Source organism: Aspergillus ochraceoroseus (genome assembly GCF_002846915.1).
Source record: "Aspergillus ochraceoroseus IBT 24754 chromosome Unknown P175scaffold_4, whole genome shotgun sequence".
Taxonomy (NCBI): Eukaryota; Fungi; Ascomycota; class Eurotiomycetes; order Eurotiales; family Aspergillaceae; genus Aspergillus; species Aspergillus ochraceoroseus.
Window position 1 is genome coordinate 884,902 of NW_024468479.1, and position 17,374 is coordinate 902,275.

Genomic DNA, 17,374 nt, shown 5'->3' on the forward strand with positions numbered 1-17,374 from the left:
CTACCCGCTACCACGTGACCCCGGAAGATAGTGAACCAATCAACAACTCACTTCAACTGATCAACACCGATATCGCGATCTCCCAGGGTGTTGTTGCACACATTCAGTTCAACAAGGGTTGCTTCTTGTCACGTAAGCAAAACTGCCCCTCCTTGTCATCCATGAGGGGGCTTCGCATCCCCCGTTCCCTCTCCAAGACCACTCTGCTGCGTCCACTGTCATTTTATCCCATCGTGATGGCTCGCAATTATGAGGTACGTCCAGCGTCAGCCTTCTCCGACGAGGCCGAACCCTCCGATCGCGTGTGCTAACACAGGCATTTAGGCTGCGATTGCAGCTCTCAATTCTCTCCAATCGAATTTCGCACTGGTCCAGGAGTTTAACAAAGAATCGACCCGACATGCAATGAACCTACGATCTATTCCAGAAACAGTCGAGTGGCTTCGTCGCATTGGGTACCAGGTTTGCGGTCCTTCCCGACAGAAAAGGGCGGGCAGTTTTATGCCGTGGTGAATTTGATCGCTGACAGCGTCCTGTTTTTATGCCATATAAATAGCCATCGGATCTCAATCGCCTGAATCCTGTTCATGTGGCCGGCACAAAGGGCAAAGGCTCGACCTCTAGCTTTATTTCCTCTATCCTTTATCAATATACCGCATCTCAGTCCCCGGAGCTAGATAAGTCGCTACCCAGGCTCAACAAGGTTGGCCTGTTCACTTCTCCCCATTTACGGTTCGCTCGCGAGCGGATTATGATCGACAATGAACCGCTCACTGAGGATCAATTCGCCCGTTACTTCTTCGAGGTATGGGATCGTCTCAATGAGGCTGCTCGGGTCGCTGGGGAAGACCCAAGCAACTTAGAAACGAAGCCACAATACTTCCGATACCTAACCCTTATGGCCTTTCATGCATACTTGAGTGAGGGTGTTGATGCTGCGGTCATCGAGTGCGGCATCGGTGGAGAATACGACTGCACAAATGTAATCGAACAACCCGCGGTAACCGCGATTACAAGTCTGGGGGTCGATCACACAGCTCTCCTTGGAAATACGGTGGAGGAGATCGCCTGGCATAAAGGGGGTATCATGAAGCCTGGTGCTAAAACGTTTAGTGTGCCCCAACCGGGTGGTGCTGAGAAAGTTCTACACGACCGCGCCGCCGAAAGAGGCACCGAGCTAACAATCGTGGCGCGCCATCCCACATTAAGCAGCAGTGGCAATGTGAAGCTTGGCCTCGCGGGAGATTTCCAGTATGAAAATGCCGCTCTGGCTGTCGCGACGGCGGGAGAATTCCTGAGGAAGGTCGGAATACAGGAGTTCGGCCCCCATTTCCTGGATCAGGCTTTACCCGCTGAAATCCGCCGAGGATTGGAGTTGGCACGCCTGGGAGGGAGATGTGAGACCAGGCATGAGAAATCCGTCAGCTGGTACATTGACGGTGGCCACACTCAGGAGAGTATCAAACTGGCCGCTCACTGGTTCGGCTCGCAAGTCCTGGCCAATTCTTCATCACAGCCTTCCAGCAACAAGAAAATTCGAGTTCTGATTTTCAACCAACAGACTCGCGATAGCAATGCTCTCGCTCAGTCGTTGTATGAGACGTTAACAGCCTCTCTGGGGTCCGAGCAACCGTTTACCCATGCAATTTTCTGCACGAATGTCACGTATAAGGACGCAGGCTACCGACCCGACCTAGTGAGCATCAACGCAGACTCTGTCGCCGTGGAAAAGCTGCAGGTCCAAAATGGGCTTGCGCAGAAGTGGCACACCCTCGATCCTTCAACAGAGGTTAAGGTCTACGGCACAATTGAAGAAGCCGTCGATTTTACGCGAGAGCTGGGCCGGAAGGAGAGCGCTCACGCCAGTGGCAATGAAACCCCCGTCATGGCCTTTGTTACGGGAAGTCTACATCTTGTTGGCGGATTCCTCGACGTCATTGAGACAAAGCCAGATTCACAGTCCTAGTCACTTCGACGACAGGTCCACACCACCTATACATATACATATCGATATATACCTCAGATGAGGATTCAACATGGAGAATGCCCCTCTTATAGATACCCACCAGGGACAATAATTAACCCTGGACTAATTTAACACTTGGGCCATTCGAAAACGAGGCGGCGTTCGCGGGATTCAACACACACTCACCGGGAGGATGAAAGGGACATGGATATCCTACCCTGTCTTTTGGTATTAAGAGCAGAATAGAAAAAGCCTTTATATAGAACACAATCACTATGATGCGAAGACAAAAGCTCTGAAAATGTAACTTGGATGGACCCTTTTTTTTTTTTTTTTTTTTTTTTTTGGCAAAATTGACCCTGAAATGGAGCGAGCCGAGGTTCTCCTGCCCTTAACAAAATAAAAATAAACAGTGACGTTGGGGACTTGGAAAACATTTCAAATCCCGTCTTGTTTCCCGCTTTCGCTCGCCCCTCTTTCTCTTGCACTTTTCCCATCCCCGCACCACGCCATGCCAGACTCCAAAGATTCCAAGGGCAAAGCTCCTCAGGTCAGTTTCTTCTATTTCTATTTCTTTTCTTTCCCCCTCCCCCCCCGAGTTTACCCTACTAATTCTCTGGCCTGCAGCCCAATGAGTCGCAGCAAGGCAACCCCCCCGCGCAGCAGCAGCTGCTAACCCCACAGGCCGTCGAGGCACTGCTAGAAAACAATGCTGCCCTGAGGAACGAACTGAGCGGGTTGGATAAGGACAAGGCGGTGGAAGCGTTGCGCAAGATGGATATTGCGGAGCTCCTGACCGGTCTGTCTTTGGGAGGCAAGAACAAGAAAGATATGGCAGCCTACAAGTTTTGGCAGACCCAGCCTGTGCCTCGATTTGATGACGCGGGCAGTGCCACTGGAGGTCCCATTAAGATGATCGATCCCGAGAAGGTCTCGAAGGAACCGGTCCCGCTCATCGAGGGGTTCGAATGGACTACCCTCGATCTGACAAACGAAACCGAGCTCCAGGAGTTGTGGGACCTGCTCACATACCACTATGTGGAGGATGACAATGCCATGTTCCGGTTCAGATACTCGCAGTCGTTCCTACACTGGTACGTGGTTTGCAATTCAAAGGATCCTTTTTTTTTTTTTTTTTTTTGAGAGGTTTTCTTTTCAATACTGACTGAGGGGTCTTTAAACCTGGGCAGGGCCTTGATGTCTCCGGGTTGGCGTAAGGAATGGCACGTGGGTGTTCGCGCCACGAAATCACGCAAGTTGGTCGCTTCCATCTGTGGTGTCCCGACGGAGGTCCGGGTTCGTGGCCAGAAGCTCAAGGTGACCGAGATCAATTTTCTCTGCATCCACAAGAAGCTGCGGTCCAAGCGATTGACCCCGGTCCTCATCAAAGAGATTACCCGCCGCTGCTACTTGAACGGTATCTACCAGGCTATCTATACGGCCGGCGTGGTCCTACCTACCCCAGTAACCTCTTGCCGCTACTACCATCGTCCCCTAGATTGGTTGAAGCTCTATGAGGTTGGCTTTTCCCCTCTTCCCGCTGGCTCTACCAAGGCTCGCCAGATTACCAAGAATCATCTTCCGAGTAACACGTCTACCCGCGGTCTTCGCCCCATGGAGCCGAGTGATATTGATGCTGTGCATGACTTGCTGGAGCGCTACCTGAAAGAGTTTGACCTAAACCAAGCCTTTACGCGGGCCGAGATCGATCACTGGTTGGTGCACAAGGAAAACCTCAGCAAGGAACAAGTGGTTTGGTCATACGTGGTGGAGGACCCTGAAACTCACAAGATTACGGACTTTTTCTCTTTCTACAATCTCGAGTCTACCGTCATCCAGAATGCCAAGCACGACTGTGTGCGCGCGGCGTACCTCTACTATTATGCGACCGAGGCTGCTTTCACCAAGGATACCAAAGTTCTCAAAGACCGACTGTTGATGCTGATGAACGACGCTTTGATTTTGGCCAAGAAGGTAACAAAAAAAAATTCCCTTCCTTCCGTTGCGATTGTGGATACTAATACTCTAGCATTGCAGGCTCAATTCGATGTATTCAACGCACTCACCCTTCACCATAACCCTCTCTTCCTTGAACCACTGAAGTTCGGCGCTGGTGATGGTCAGCTGCACTTCTACCTTTATAACTACCGCACCGCCCCCATCCCTGGAGGCGTTAACGAGAAGAACCTGCCCGACGAGAAGAAGATGGGAGGCGTGGGGATCGTCATGTTGTAGGCCCTGATCCTCCGTTCACTCGGCCGCTTGTCGTATCTATTTCTCAAGAGATCAAAACATGGGGTGGCGTATAAAGAAATTATGAGCAAGCATGCAATGAATTAATTCAAATTTTACTCACTTTGAACGCAACCTGGAAGTTTTCCTGGAGTGCCTAAAATAGACAGGGTGTACCTCAGGCGCCAAGGCCCCCTCTCCCCCATTTCCGAATGCGTGACGTCGTAATCTCGTAGAAAAAAAAAAAAAGAGGCACGACTCCAGGATTCCTTCGTACAAGTTTCCCCTCACCATTAACACAAGGAACAGCCGAGTCTGGGGCAGGTCCCTGTCATCCCCTTTGTTTTTCCTTTTTTTTTTTTTTTTAACTTCTCTCGATTTGCGGGAGCTGCAGTTTGCCTCGACGGGACCATCGTCAGCGTTTCATGAACACGGGAACTAGTCGAGCACAGCGCCGTACTCCCTACAGATAAACAGAAATACCCCGGTTCGATTCTATCCCGGGATCATATACCTGGTGGGAGCACTCCAAGGGGTGAACTGTTATCTCCTTTGGTGTTTTTTTCCGAGGGGCCCTTCCGGTTCCTCTTGTCGTACAATATGGGGATCACCCAGTCCTCCGAAGATGCGAGCCACGTCTCTTCTCCAGGTTCGTACATTCCGAAAGGGAATCCTTCCATATACACATTAAGATGGACCCGGGAACTTTTGAAAGGAAAGCCTCGATTTGAATAGGTCTAATCGAGATATAGAGCAACTAAGCTACATCCTTGCGGAGCGCTTCGCAACCAAATGCTTTACTCCGCTAGAACTCACCCATTTCAAGGACAACTTCTTCACACGGGCCACGGACCAGGGCGGTCTTCAGTACTGGAATGAGAAAATTCTCTCTGATTTTCTCGCAATTCCGGATAGTTCTGATTCCCACTGCCCCTTGGATGCTGGCCCAGTGATTTTCCGTATGGTCTCGTACCTTGGCGCGTTTCCGTTCCAGAACTCACTGGCGCCCAGTGTGTTGACATTTGAGGCCCTGGTTAAAGTAGCGGTGCTGCTAACAGAAAGATATGGAAAGGTTCTCCGTCGTGGCCGCAAGGATAGGATCCGGTTGTTATTTGGAAGCCTAGCGGATGTCGGGAGGAGAGAGGTTGAGCTATCCAGTCCCAAGAAAGACAACACAGGGGATGAAGAGTCCAAGTCTCATGCGCCCGGGTTTGACATTGATGCGCCAGCCAACGACAACTACGATGAGGAGGAGGAGGACGATGATCTTGCCCTTGCTGCATTGGAATCGCTTGATGCAATCGAGGTCTTCAAGCACGACTCGCGGATTGACAGGGCAGTCTACGAGGCTCGAATCTCTGTAAAAACCTTCCGCCGTCTTTTAATGTTGCTGCTCGTGATCGCACCTTTGAGACCCCTTGAGGAGGTCGGGTTATACACCTCAGACTTCAACGGCAACCGAATGGAGGCGATCCGAAAAGAAGCAGACCACATCATGGAGGCCTTCCACCAAGAGCCATCGGGAGGAATCGGCTATAAGACTTTTGCAACTACAATTGCCACATCATTTCCATATCTCTTCGATCCATTAACGCCCCTTTTCGAGCACCTTCTTTTCAGCAAAAACTTAGACTTGTCGCAAAAGCGCGAAAGTGACCCTTTGCAGACTCCAATCACAGAATCTGGGGAGGTGCCCCAGCCCTCCCCTCTATCAATCATGCTCGCAGGCAGCTTTGAGTCAACGATCCTGAACTCAAGCGTCATAGCGCACCTCTCTTTCTTTCTGTCTTCCCCGCCAACGAATCTCAACCTTCTTCGTAGCAAAGTTCGCCTCCATCCCGTATTCTCAACCGCCGCACATGGCTCCTCTCTCACGTCGTTCTCCCACAACGTCCTCACCTGGCAGTCAGGAACTCTACTTCTCCTCCAGGGGTCCAACACTCAGACAGGCGAAATGGTCACCATAGGCGCACATCTGCCGCAGCCCTGGAAATCCGCGATCACCAGTCACGACTCCGCCAAATTCTCCAATTCTGCTCTCCCATGCCTATTCCAACTTTCTCCAAAGCACCTTCTTCTACCCGGGAACCCTTCAACCTCCGCCCAAAAACCCAACACCCCACCCGCTTACTTCTCCCCTCACTCCGGCATCTCAATTGGATGCCAAATCCCACCGCAATCCCGATCCCAGAAACTAGTCCCCTCCCCGCACGGCGCAGCCAGCCTTACAATCGACGTGAGTCTTGAGACAGCAAACTTCCACGTCTCCCCCATCGGCCACGACGGTGTCTTCTTACCCTCTGGTACCGCGGTAGCCACAGATCCCGCAACCAAAACTCACATTGACATCTACACCCTAGAGATCTGGGGGTTGGTTCCTGACCCGGAAGTCCCAGCTTCGGAGCAGGGGCAAAGCGCCGTTGAAATTCAGCAAGCGAAATGGGAATTCGAAGCCCAAGAAGCAGAGAGGAGACGTAACCTGAATCTCAAGGCTGGCGCGGGGGATTCGGCCGCTGAAAGTGCTCGGTGGTTGTTGGAGACTGCTGGGCTGATCGGTGATAATGGCGGACGGGCCGGGGGGAGTGTTTAATCCGGTTCCCTCTAGAGAGAGAGAGAGAGAGAGAGAGAGAGATATTATTATTATTATGTATGGGTGATGGTGGTTCTCGATTAACCCGGCGGATGTTTGTCAAGCAGGTTTGGACGGACTAGGAAGCCGGGGGGGGGGGGGATAACTATAGAGTAGATAGAGAGGCCTGGCTTGGTTTTCTATATAATGATGCTGATGACGACTCCGCTCATCATGTTTATATATCCTACGGCGTTGTTTGTTTTACACGGATCTTTAGTATTAGTATAATGCAGTATAGTATGGGTTCAAGGAAGTACCCGCGACGGGTCAGGAGAGTGAGTTGAGTATTTGAGGAGCTTTATTCCGGAGCGAGGAGAACGAATTAATATACATGAAATGAATGCCATCATACACCTATTGGGGGCAGCGCAGTCGGCGGCCCGTAGAAATCTCTCAACTCCTCCTCTTCCCCCTCTTCTTCTTCTTCTTCCACTTCTTCTTCCCCCCCCTCCTCCTCTTCGTCGATATGTGCCTGCGTATTCTCGGCGTCCGAATCTGCCCCGATTGTTCTACCCCGGGAAAGCTTGCTACGTGCACCAGCGTTTAAACCGGGCACAGGTGTGCCGCCTTTCTTGTCATTCTCCAGGTCGCTTACTTCCGCTGGCAGTTCTCGAGGAAGTTGGTATGCTAGGAATCCTTCAGGGGCTCGCTCCGCCCGGTCCATGATTTCATTCATGTACTTCCGCACTTCGTCGGGGGGGTTCACAACCCGACCCAATGGTTCAAGAACCTTCGGATTAGTACTGTAAATTCGAAATGTGACGAGCTGGTAGTACTCCTTCAAATTGGAGTCATCTTTCTTCTCGTCCACTTTTTCTTTGCCTTTCGGATTCTCCACCGCAGGCTTGGTTACGGTTGCGGGTTGTAGTTTCTGGTCACCCTTGCCCTCTGCCTCTTTTTCTTCCTTGGGGCCCGCTTCCTTTGAATTTGAGGTGGGAGCATCCTTCCTTGATGAAGACTCGGGGTGACCCTCCGCCGCTTTGCCAATGGTTCCGCCGTCTTTAACTTGATCTTTCTCCGGTTGACCCCCTTCAGTCTTAGCCTTGCCTTTATCTCCCTTTTTCGACCTAGAAGCCGACTTCCCCTTGACGCGAGAGTTTGCCGCTTCGGGAGCCATTTCTATGGGGAAGGGGGTATTTGGATCCACCTTCCGCACAAGCAAAAAAGAAGCAAGGACTGTAGTTCCACCAGGGAGCCATTCCAAAATTGAGTTCTCCGGGAACAGATAACGGTCTCCGGAGCCTGCGTGACCGGAGGTACTGCTTCCATAGGGTGTCAGTGGAGATGTAAACTCAAAGACAACTGATTTGTAATTGAGCCTCGGAGGAGGCGGAGGGCGCGGAGGAGTTGCCCGGTAATATGGAGCTGGAGATCCATACTGTGGGGGGCGAGATTGGATTGCAGGCGCCTGGCTTTGATATGCTGGTTGCTGGTAAGGTGGATATTGAGGTCCTTGTCTTTGTCCTGCCTGCTGTTGCTGCTGGGGAGGAGGCACCGTCTGTACCGCAGAACTCTGCTGCTTGGGGTTGGCATGTGAATCTGTAACCGGCGCCGGACTGGGGCCGGCACTGGGCGTTGATATTTGGGATAATGGTGCTGTGTGGTTAGCTGTGTCTGTGCCAGGCTCTTGCTTAATCTGCGGCGTTGTGGTTGGAGGCTGTGTGGAGAAAGAATGGGATTTCGCTGAGCTATCGTTCGAGCTCTGGGGAGTGGAAGTTGTTGGCTGAGGTTGTTTGGAAATCTGTACCTCCACGCGTGGCAATTTTTGCGCGGGTCTCTGGGGTTGCGGCCGTGGGGTAGAAATAACTATTTGCGGTTTTGGATGCGGTTGTTGGAGGGGTGACTCTTGCACTGGTGGCTGCAGGGGTTGCGATGGTGGTTGCGTCTGTGACTGGGGTTTCTGGGACTGTGGTTGTGGATGCTGCTGCTGTATTTGGACTGTTGGCTGTGGCGTTTGAGGAGGTTGTGGGGCTGAATTAGGAGTGGGTGGTTGAGATGATTGCTGTTGTCGGCGTTGCTGCTGTTCACGTGCTCGGATGATAGCATTTAATTCATCGATATGCGCTTGGAAGGTTCGTAACTGTTCTTGCGTTGCATTGGTCGAGGCTACGAGTCTCATCAAGGCTTTCAGCTCCGGATCTTGAGCGGCTCGGGTTGCAAGCATTTGAATGACTGGATCGGGGTTTGGTTTGGGTGGATGAGGCGAAGGGTGGTGAGGTGCGGACGGCCGTTGTGCGGATTGAGACCCAGATGGACGATGAGCAGCTTGATTGTTAGGGGTTCTACCGGGTTGTGGAGGTGGCGGGCGACTGCCTTGCTGGTAACCTTGTTGGGACGGCGATGGAGTGGCAGGAGTAGCATGGGAAGGGTGCGGCCGCGCGTTCTGGGCGGAATTCGAAGGGTGAGGGTAAGGGTGGTATTGCTGGAAGTTATTCGGGTGACCATAGTGAACCATGGGGCGTTGGGGCGGCGTGTATTGAACTGGAGGCGGCGCGTTGGGGTCTTTGACTGTGTAGAGCATGGCATCGAAAAGATGAGGTCCCACCACGATGTTGCACGGTCCCACCTTGGACATCGTCTCCTTTGGCGGATTCTTGCCCTCAATTTGCTCCCGCTTAGTCTTCTTAGGTTTGGTCCAATATCGTTCGAGGATACCGTCACTCAGCCATTTCTTCTTCGATCGCTCCAAGGCGGCGAGAAGAACAGCACTGCAACTTCATTAGTTACGTCTAAAACAACCACGACTCCCAGCAGACGTGCTTCCTCACGTGAAGGACGGTGCCGCACCTTTCTGTAATTGACTGGTATTCCTTGGGCGAGAGGTCTGCGGGCTGCGGCAAAGGGAGAATTGGGAGAGCTTCTCCATCCTTTATCTTAGTCGGAAGGGGAGGTTCGACAATCTCAGGCGTTGGCTGAGTGGTGAGAGCTGGAGATGGGGCGACGACAGGGGTTGAAGCCTTTTTCTTGGAGGATTGTTGGGCTTGCGATGAAGCTGATGCTTGAGATGCAGCTTCGGAGACTCGACGTTTGGCCGCCGGTTCGCGACGTTCACGCGCGGAAAGTCTGCGTTTCTCAGCCATGATGGCGAGTCACGGGGAGTAATTATAGAATACGTCGATATAAGTGATTCTGGGGAGCGATCGAGGGTATGGATGAATGCTGCACGATGACGAGGGAGAGAGAGAGAGAGAGAGTTGGAAAGATTCCAAAAAAAAGGAGGCCTGGTGGGCCTTGCAGCCTCAGGCAGTGCGGGAACCCCGAAACGGTCAACAACTGGACTGGAATAATTACACTCTCGACAACTTCTCTCGCCTGGTCTTTGCTGCATCCTCTGTGTTCTTGATTGTGTGTATTGGGTCTTGCTGCACCATTTGTGTGCCTCTTTTGAATCTCATGACGCTCCACTTGCAGTAATTCGCTTTCAAGTCACTTCACCTACCTACACCTTCAGCTTCTAGTAGGTATCTACAATCATCCCCAGTGGAACAAGAAAACCCCCCATTCTATTTCTACACTTGTCGGTATACTGATCCCTTATTTTGCACAGAAATCAGCCATGGTCGAGCTCAAGCCTATATTCCAAAAGGCCTACTGGTCCCTAGCCGCTGCCGGGCTTATCTATGTGGGCATCATATGTTCTCTAACTTACCCGACAGTCCAAAGATGGTACATGAATAGTCCTTTTATCTCTTGTATCATATGTAGCTTGGATGACTGTTTTCTGATTCGGGATTCTTCGGCAATAGGGCACTATATGCCAACAAAGTTAACCCAGCCGTGTGGCAGGACGTCAATGCGGTAGAGTCGTTTGGGTTCCTAAGTATGCTCCCAGGTTTCTCTCATGCAAGCCCTAGTCCGAAGGAGTTGTTGACCTGAGCAGAGACCCAGATTCAACCGTTCAATTTAGTCACCCCTGATAATGAAACGCTTTACGGATGGCACATCCTGCCTCTGCATCTTTGCCGGGAACATGAGGCCGAGCTGAATGCCAACGAGCCGACTGGCCCCGCGGATGAGTACACGGCAAGTACTGCATTTAGACTCTTAGCCAATGACCCCAACGCGCGGGTGGTTGTCAGCTGTAAGTCCTAGAAATAACTAGGGATTGTGTGTTCTACGTGACTGACCTGCATGCAATGTGGTCCATCCAGTTCACGGCAATGCCGCTCATCTAGGCTCCGCCCAGCGGCCCGAGTCATATCGTATGCTTCTGGGTCTATCATCCCCTTCAACCCCCATCCATGTATTCGCCATCGATTACCGCGGGTTCGGTATTTCCACCGGTACCCCTACAGAAGATGGCCTGATCACAGACGGCGTGTCTCTCCTGAACTTTCTGACTTCCCACCCGTTGAACATTCCTCCTTCTCGGATTGTGCTCGTTGGCCAGAGTCTTGGAACAGCCGTAACTGCAGCAGTAGCAGAGCGCTTCGCCCTTGGCTCACCGGATCCAACCGCGGTTCAGCCCGCCATCAAAGACCCAGAGCCTTTCGCCGGAGTAATCCTCCTCGCAGCCTTTAGCAACGTGCCCAGCCTCATTGAATCCTACAGCTTGAAAGGAATTACCCCGCCCATGCTCTCTCCACTGCGTGGCTACCCTCGCTTCCAGAACTGGGTGAGAAGCCATATTCTCGACCACTGGAACACCGCCGCTCGAGTCGCAAGGCTCACAGGCGTAAATAATACTGCGGATATCAACCCAGCCTATGCGACCAAGGGCTTGAACTTGGCTATTCTACACGCCTGGGATGATTACGAAATCCCCTGGTACGAAGGACATCGTGTTTGGGCTGCCGCAACGGGCGAAAAGCAGAAAGACGCTCCTGGCGCCCTGGTGTACGAAAAGAAAGATCACAGTGGTCCTAATGAGCTTAGGATCTGGGAGTACCAGTCCGGCGACAGCGGTGCCGTCAAACGAGTGAGATGGGAACGTGTTGGCTTTGGAGGTATGTTGATCCAGCATCGGGCGCGGTAGTCAGGTTAACTTAGATGGTTCTCGACAGGTCACAATCTGGTAGCGACCTTTTCCGCCGCCGCCCTGGCAGTGCTGAGGGCTTTTGAAGAGTGATGGAGCCTGATGACTGCATACCCTTCAGTCGGTAAGTGTCTCAGCACGCGGCATGTTTTCTAATCGTACGATTTTGGCACCTAAAGACATGTATAGGGAGAATAGATATCTCCAGTTTTTAACAATTCGGGGAAACAAACAACTCCACTCGCAAGCTTACATTTCTATCGGGGCCGGCCCGGTTTCTTGATTATTTATAAGCCACAGTCAGTTTATGAGAGGAGATATAGCGATCATGAGAGTAATATGTACAATGTGCAAACTGGATATCCCTGTTTTTACCTACTCCGTGGATGATGATAATATTGTCGGATCCGCCACAAGACAATTGGCGCCGATTTTGAAGCTCGAAAAATAAAGACCAAAAAAGTTGAATAAGAAAACAATCCCACAGGGTTGGTCTATATTGCAAGTAAATAATACACTGTCCCAAAGTATTTGGAAGAAGTAGAGAAGGGACAAAAAAAAAAAAAAAAAAAAGGGAGTTTCGCCACTTATTCTCGGGACGAAGAAGACGGGCGAGAACGAATCTCTTCTAGCTTATTATTTCTTGTGTCTGTCAGCCTGAGCCTTCAGGTATTTCTGGACAAGTTCCTTCCTATTAAATTCAGACGCGGATTAGTATAGGTAGCAACCGCAAAAATTAGGGGGAAGGGGGGCGGGCGTACTGTTGTTGAGGTGGCGCCTTTTCATAATGGCTGAACTCCATGGTATACTCGCCCTTACCCTGTGTAGCCGCACGCAGATGGGTACTGAAGCCAAACATGCCATTCAGACTGCAGTCAGCATAGACAGTGAATTCATCAACGCCAACTTCTGAGTCATTGATCGTAGCATTGCGCTTGTTCAACAGAGCAATAACATCACCCTGGAACTCAGAAGGCGCAGTGACGACAGTCTTCATCATAGGCTCAAGCACGGAAGGATTGCTCTCCATGAAAGCCTTACGGAAGGCCTGCTGAGTAGCGTTCTTGAACGACATTTCAGACGAATCCGTCATGTGGGTAGCACCGTCGTTGATAACCATCCTCGTCCCAAGTACCTTATGGCCAATCAGGGGACCCTTGTCGCATGCAAGGTTGAACCCTTTCTCGCAAGCAAAGAGGAATTTCTCGGAAATACTTCCACCAACAATCTGTTCTTCGAAGTTATTTTCCTCAAGTTTATCAGTGGGCTCCATCCAGCCAACAACACGGGCATAGTCACCAGGACCTCCCGATTGTTTCTTGAGCAGATGGTCGAACTCAACACGGTGGCCAATGGTTTCTCTGTAGGCAACCTGAGGCGGGCCAGTCTCGCAGTCGACGCGGTACTCACGACGCATACGTTCAATATAAATATCGAGGTGCAATTCACCCATTCCAGAAATCAGCGTTTGCTCACTTTCGGTGTCATAGGTCACGCGGAAAGTGGGATCTTCTCTTTGGAAGCGTGCCATAGCCTTAGAAAAGTTGGCCGCATCCTTGTTGTTCTTAGGCTTAATAGAAAGCGAAATGACCGGCTCCGGAACAAACATGGACGACATGGTGTAGCCCAGCTGTCCATCAGTGAAGGTATCACCGGAGGCGCAATCAACTCCGAACACAGCACAGATCTCACCCGAACCAATCTCAGTAACATCCTCCATCTCATTCGAGTGCATACGGACAATGCGAGGGATCTTGACCTTCTTGTCAGTGCGCGCATTGAACACATTAGCACTCTTGCGTAGAGTTCCTTGATACACACGGATGTATGTCAACTGTCCGAAGTTGCTCTCTTCCAGCTTGAAGGCAAGGCAGACCAATGGGAGGGAGTTGTAAGGAACAAGCTTGACTGAGGCCTCATTGCGCTTCTTGTCGAGGGCAAGGTTTTCCACCTCAGCCGGGTTGGGGAGATAATCAATGACACCATCCAACATAGGTTGCACCGACTTGTTAGCCAGCGCAGAGCCCATGAAAACAGGGGTGAACTTCAATCCAATGGTCGCCCGTCGAATAGCCTGCTTCAGTTGGTGCTCAGTGGGCTCGATCTCGCTGAGGAACATCTCCGCCATTTCGTCGTCAACATCGGCGAGTGTTTCAATCAGCATTCTTCTCCTCTCCTCCACCATTGCCTTCACTCTCTCTGGGATCTCATCTTTGATAAGGATATCTTCGCCGCTCTCGCCGACATTGTACAAAGATTTCATGCGAATTAAATCGACTACACCCTCGAACTCATCTTCAGCGCCAATCGGCACCTGAACAGCTGCAGCAGGTATCTTGAGTTTCGAGTTAATTTGGTCGATAGCCTTGAAAGGATTGGCGCCCATACGATCCATCTTGTTCACAAAGGAAATTCTGGGGACATTGTATCGTCTCATTTGTCGATCCACAGTAATAGTTTGTGACTGGACACCCGAGACGGCACAGAGAATCATGACCGCTCCATCTAGAACGCGCAGCGCTCGCTCGACTTCAATGGTGAAGTCGATGTGTCCGGGGGTGTCGATCAAGTTAATATGGTACTTCTGTTCCTTGCCATCATCATCCTTCTTCACCCAGTCACAAAACGTAGCCGCAGATTGAATGGTGATTCCCTTTTCACGTTCCAGGTCCATGGAATCCATCTTTGCTCCGACATTGTCCCGGCCGCGAACTTCGTGGATCGCCTTGATACGACCCGTGTAGAAGAGGACTCTTTCGGTACATGTAGTCTTACCGCTGTCGATATGCGCCTAGTGAAAAAAAAGATGCAGGTTAGTCAACATTCACTTCATACAGGGCATCTTAGGAACGTACAGCAATACCAATGTTCCTGGCTCTGGATAACCTTTCCGCTTCTACAGGGTCAAGGTTTTCAATGATTGCCTCCTGGGACAAACTCTCGGGAGTGGATGCGGCAGCTTCCAAGCTAAGGGAAGAAAGAAAATAAACATGTTAGGACGCAGGTAAAAACAGTAGAAGAGACAAAATCCTGGCTCTACTCACACAGCGGAAGCCGTGGCTGATGCATTCCTTCTTTGCTGATAGTGTCTATTCAGAATCGACCGGTGCACTGGACTGGCAACGGGTGCGCGGAGAGCGACAGTTGACGCGCATCGTTTCGACAAGAGACTCTGAGACTGGATTCGAACAGGGGATCTGGTCAATCCGGACACAGCACGGTGTGGTAACCGCGCAAGAGAAGGACACCTCATAGCCGTTGTCCGAACTGCACTGGAATTGAGCAAATGCTGATGAGTTCTTCACCCTCCAGGCACAGGAATCTCCGGGTTTCCTTTTTGCCCCGAAAAAAAAAAGTTTGGGCAATCAGGAACCATCACGTGAGTGCTATTGATCGGGACCAAGCAGAGGCACGGTATTATTTTCAAGCAGAACAAAAAAATGAATAAATTGGGGGGGGGGGGGGAATTATCATTCAAGCCATATATAACTATACTATATTCTAATGAAACCCATCAGAATCCTCACATTGCCAGTTACGGAGAATGAAAAACTATGTACACTTCCCATAGACAAAAATTCAATACAACATGTAATGACAATACTGTAAATGACCGTTCTGTGACCAAACCACCACCCCACCGCCTTCAATCCAAGGGCATCAACCAACCATAGCAAAAACTATCTATCGATCTCGAGATAATTCTACAACCTCACGATTACCGGTACCTGGCCGGGGTAATTCAATGGTCGCTGGATCATATTAGCTACCTAGATATATTGATTGTGGTATGACTCCGGCCAGATGCGTTCTTCTGTCCGACTGCTCGCCGCTGTCTCACCCACCCGGCCATCAAAACTCAGGAAACCAACTATCAGTCTCGACCATGTGAGTTGGTAGGAATTTGATCCAGACAAAATTCATCGCATGCTAACCCACATATAGTTCATTCAAAGACAGCGTGTTATTAGCTTCTGGCGTGAAATTGTGAGGTCGCTGTACAGTTAGTACCCCATGTCCCCTTGGAGCCCATTATCGACAGGCGATCAACTAAATGTCTCGGAAGAAATCCCAAAGTCGCCAACTCGAGATGAGCTACGGGATTATGCTCGCCATGAGTTTGAGCGTCATCGAAATGTAACAGATCTGGTTAGTTTCTCGGATATGATACAAATCGGCTCTCGCATTGCTGACCGAGTTTCACAGCAACATATCCGGTACCTGCTTTCGGTAAGAAACGACGCAAGTATCCCGTTGGCGTGATCTATTTTTCTGATTTAGTCAGACAGGGAAGTCGGAATTTGAGATGATGAAGCGATATATTGACGAACAAGCCGCGGGCTAGAACTATTCAGTTCACCAGTAACCTTCCCCCCCCAAAAAACACAAAAATCGAGAATAGTTCCGTTACTCTGAACTGGTTACCTGAGAGGCCCTTTTTGATCATTCTTGCTTTTAAGGAGCTCTGAATTCTTGTGTGCTACCTAGTGAGGCCAGCATGGTGTTGCAGTCAGGGTGGGGAGGATCTTAAAACAGCCATGACTCCAGCACGAAGGCAAATTAATGGTAAATGTATAACAATTTAAGCTATATTTACAATCATATGCACCCAAACCCAATAGAGGAGAGAAGAAAAAAAAAATTTAAAATACATATATTGGCAGTCCAAAGAATATCCTGGTTTTACTTCTGCCTTGAGATCAGTTCTATCACGGCATCTAGTACCCCGATCGACTTTTGTTCAGATGGTTCAATAGCAGAGCGAGCAGCATCCTGCTCGGGCGCCTGCGCCTGTGGAGGAGTTGGTTTCTTGCCGGCCGCCTCGTTGGCTGCCGCCTCAATAGCAGCATGGCGTTCTCTCCATTCCTTGTCTTCTTTGTCACGGATTTCGAGCTCACGTAGCCAGGCATCCCGCTTCTCCTCACTCTTCCGCGCCTCCACTATCTGCTCAAACTCCTTGCGCTGCTGTCGCTCTGTTTTGAAGTACATTCCTCCCGCCACCACGGCGACTAGGGTAAAGGCTTGGGCGTAAATACGGGCACGAAACATGCGATTCATTTCGACAGAGTCCCCGGCCTTCATGGAGCGGTAGGCACGGTAAAGGGCATAGCAGGTAGCGGCGCATCCTGAAATCCAAAGGCGAGTTAGAAACGATCCTACCCAGATGACCTGCCCACTTTGTTACTCGCTTTTTCCGCGCCGGTTCACTTACCCAGGGGGATCAATGGTTCCTCCTTGAACCTTCTGCGGAATTTCTGCAGGGGAGTTTCTTCCTCAAATTGACTGGAATTGAGAAGGCTGTCAGTAGACCCTCATTTTGCATCGGAGCTTGGGATTAGGATTGCGGTACGTACGGGTTACCCTCGAAGGAGGATGGAAGAGGCTCGTCACTCATTGTTTGGGAGGCCACCAAGATAATTCAGATAACAATCTCTGAAGTGGAGTGTGTAGTTTGAAAGGCCTTTTCTTCAGTGGTTCATGACGTCGGAGTCAACCTTCTCCGGTGGTCGTACGATTTTCGTAACATACCGTATGATACAGTCTATATAACGCCAAGATATGTATATCT

General features: G+C 50.7%; 8 protein-coding genes across 8 annotated transcripts; 5 read left to right on the plus strand and 3 right to left on the minus strand.

Moving 5' to 3' along the window:
* Positions 1-370: 370 nt before the first annotated feature.
* Positions 371-2,142, plus strand: P175DRAFT_0501386 (tetrahydrofolate synthase). The gene is made up of 2 exons (XM_040897156.1): positions 371-462; positions 557-2,142. The coding sequence occupies exons 1-2, from the start codon at positions 406-408 to the stop codon at positions 1,964-1,966; spliced, it is 1,467 nt and encodes a 488-aa protein (XP_040752151.1). The 5' UTR covers positions 371-405; the 3' UTR covers positions 1,967-2,142.
* Positions 2,143-2,345: 203 nt separating this feature from the next.
* On the plus strand, positions 2,346-4,334 carry P175DRAFT_0523629 (glycylpeptide N-tetradecanoyltransferase swoF). The gene is made up of 4 exons (XM_040899327.1): positions 2,346-2,516; positions 2,594-3,060; positions 3,157-3,940; positions 4,004-4,334. Exons 1-4 carry the CDS (start codon positions 2,478-2,480, stop codon positions 4,199-4,201), a joined length of 1,488 nt encoding a protein of 495 aa, XP_040752152.1. The 5' UTR covers positions 2,346-2,477; the 3' UTR covers positions 4,202-4,334.
* Positions 4,335-4,618: 284 nt separating this feature from the next.
* Positions 4,619-6,896, plus strand: P175DRAFT_0501388 (TLD domain-containing protein). The gene is made up of 2 exons (XM_040897157.1): positions 4,619-4,847; positions 4,951-6,896. Exons 1-2 carry the CDS (start codon positions 4,799-4,801, stop codon positions 6,786-6,788), a joined length of 1,887 nt encoding a protein of 628 aa, XP_040752153.1. The 5' UTR covers positions 4,619-4,798; the 3' UTR covers positions 6,789-6,896.
* Positions 6,897-7,116: 220 nt separating this feature from the next.
* Positions 7,117-10,205, minus strand: P175DRAFT_0501390 (uncharacterized protein). The gene is made up of 2 exons (XM_040897158.1): positions 9,618-10,205; positions 7,117-9,538 (listed from the first exon to the last, which is right to left on the minus strand). The coding sequence occupies exons 1-2, from the start codon at positions 9,908-9,910 to the stop codon at positions 7,177-7,179; spliced, it is 2,655 nt and encodes an 884-aa protein (XP_040752154.1). The 5' UTR covers positions 9,911-10,205; the 3' UTR covers positions 7,117-7,176.
* P175DRAFT_0501393 (alpha/beta hydrolase) lies at positions 10,182-12,354 on the plus strand. Its single transcript, XM_040897159.1, has 5 exons — positions 10,182-10,496; positions 10,577-10,650; positions 10,711-10,911; positions 10,982-11,776; positions 11,834-12,354. Exons 1-5 carry the CDS (start codon positions 10,387-10,389, stop codon positions 11,896-11,898), a joined length of 1,245 nt encoding a protein of 414 aa, XP_040752155.1. The 5' UTR covers positions 10,182-10,386; the 3' UTR covers positions 11,899-12,354.
* On the minus strand, positions 12,057-15,256 carry P175DRAFT_0458444 (elongation factor G). The gene is made up of 4 exons (XM_040894677.1): positions 14,850-15,256; positions 14,661-14,772; positions 12,567-14,596; positions 12,057-12,496 (listed from the first exon to the last, which is right to left on the minus strand). The coding sequence occupies exons 1-4, from the start codon at positions 15,056-15,058 to the stop codon at positions 12,442-12,444; spliced, it is 2,406 nt and encodes an 801-aa protein (XP_040752156.1). The 5' UTR covers positions 15,059-15,256; the 3' UTR covers positions 12,057-12,441.
* Positions 15,257-15,484: 228 nt separating this feature from the next.
* Positions 15,485-16,469, plus strand: P175DRAFT_0501397 (LYR motif-containing protein 2). Its single transcript, XM_040897160.1, has 5 exons — positions 15,485-15,693; positions 15,751-15,808; positions 15,872-15,954; positions 16,012-16,035; positions 16,091-16,469. The coding sequence occupies exons 1-5, from the start codon at positions 15,610-15,612 to the stop codon at positions 16,148-16,150; spliced, it is 309 nt and encodes a 102-aa protein (XP_040752157.1). The 5' UTR covers positions 15,485-15,609; the 3' UTR covers positions 16,151-16,469.
* Positions 16,312-17,206, minus strand: rcf1 (respiratory supercomplex assembly factor RCF1). Its single transcript, XM_040895380.1, has 3 exons — positions 17,160-17,206; positions 17,018-17,088; positions 16,312-16,931 (listed from the first exon to the last, which is right to left on the minus strand). The coding sequence occupies exons 1-3, from the start codon at positions 17,198-17,200 to the stop codon at positions 16,489-16,491; spliced, it is 555 nt and encodes a 184-aa protein (XP_040752158.1). The 5' UTR covers positions 17,201-17,206; the 3' UTR covers positions 16,312-16,488.
* Between the last annotated feature and the right edge of the window lie 168 nt (positions 17,207-17,374).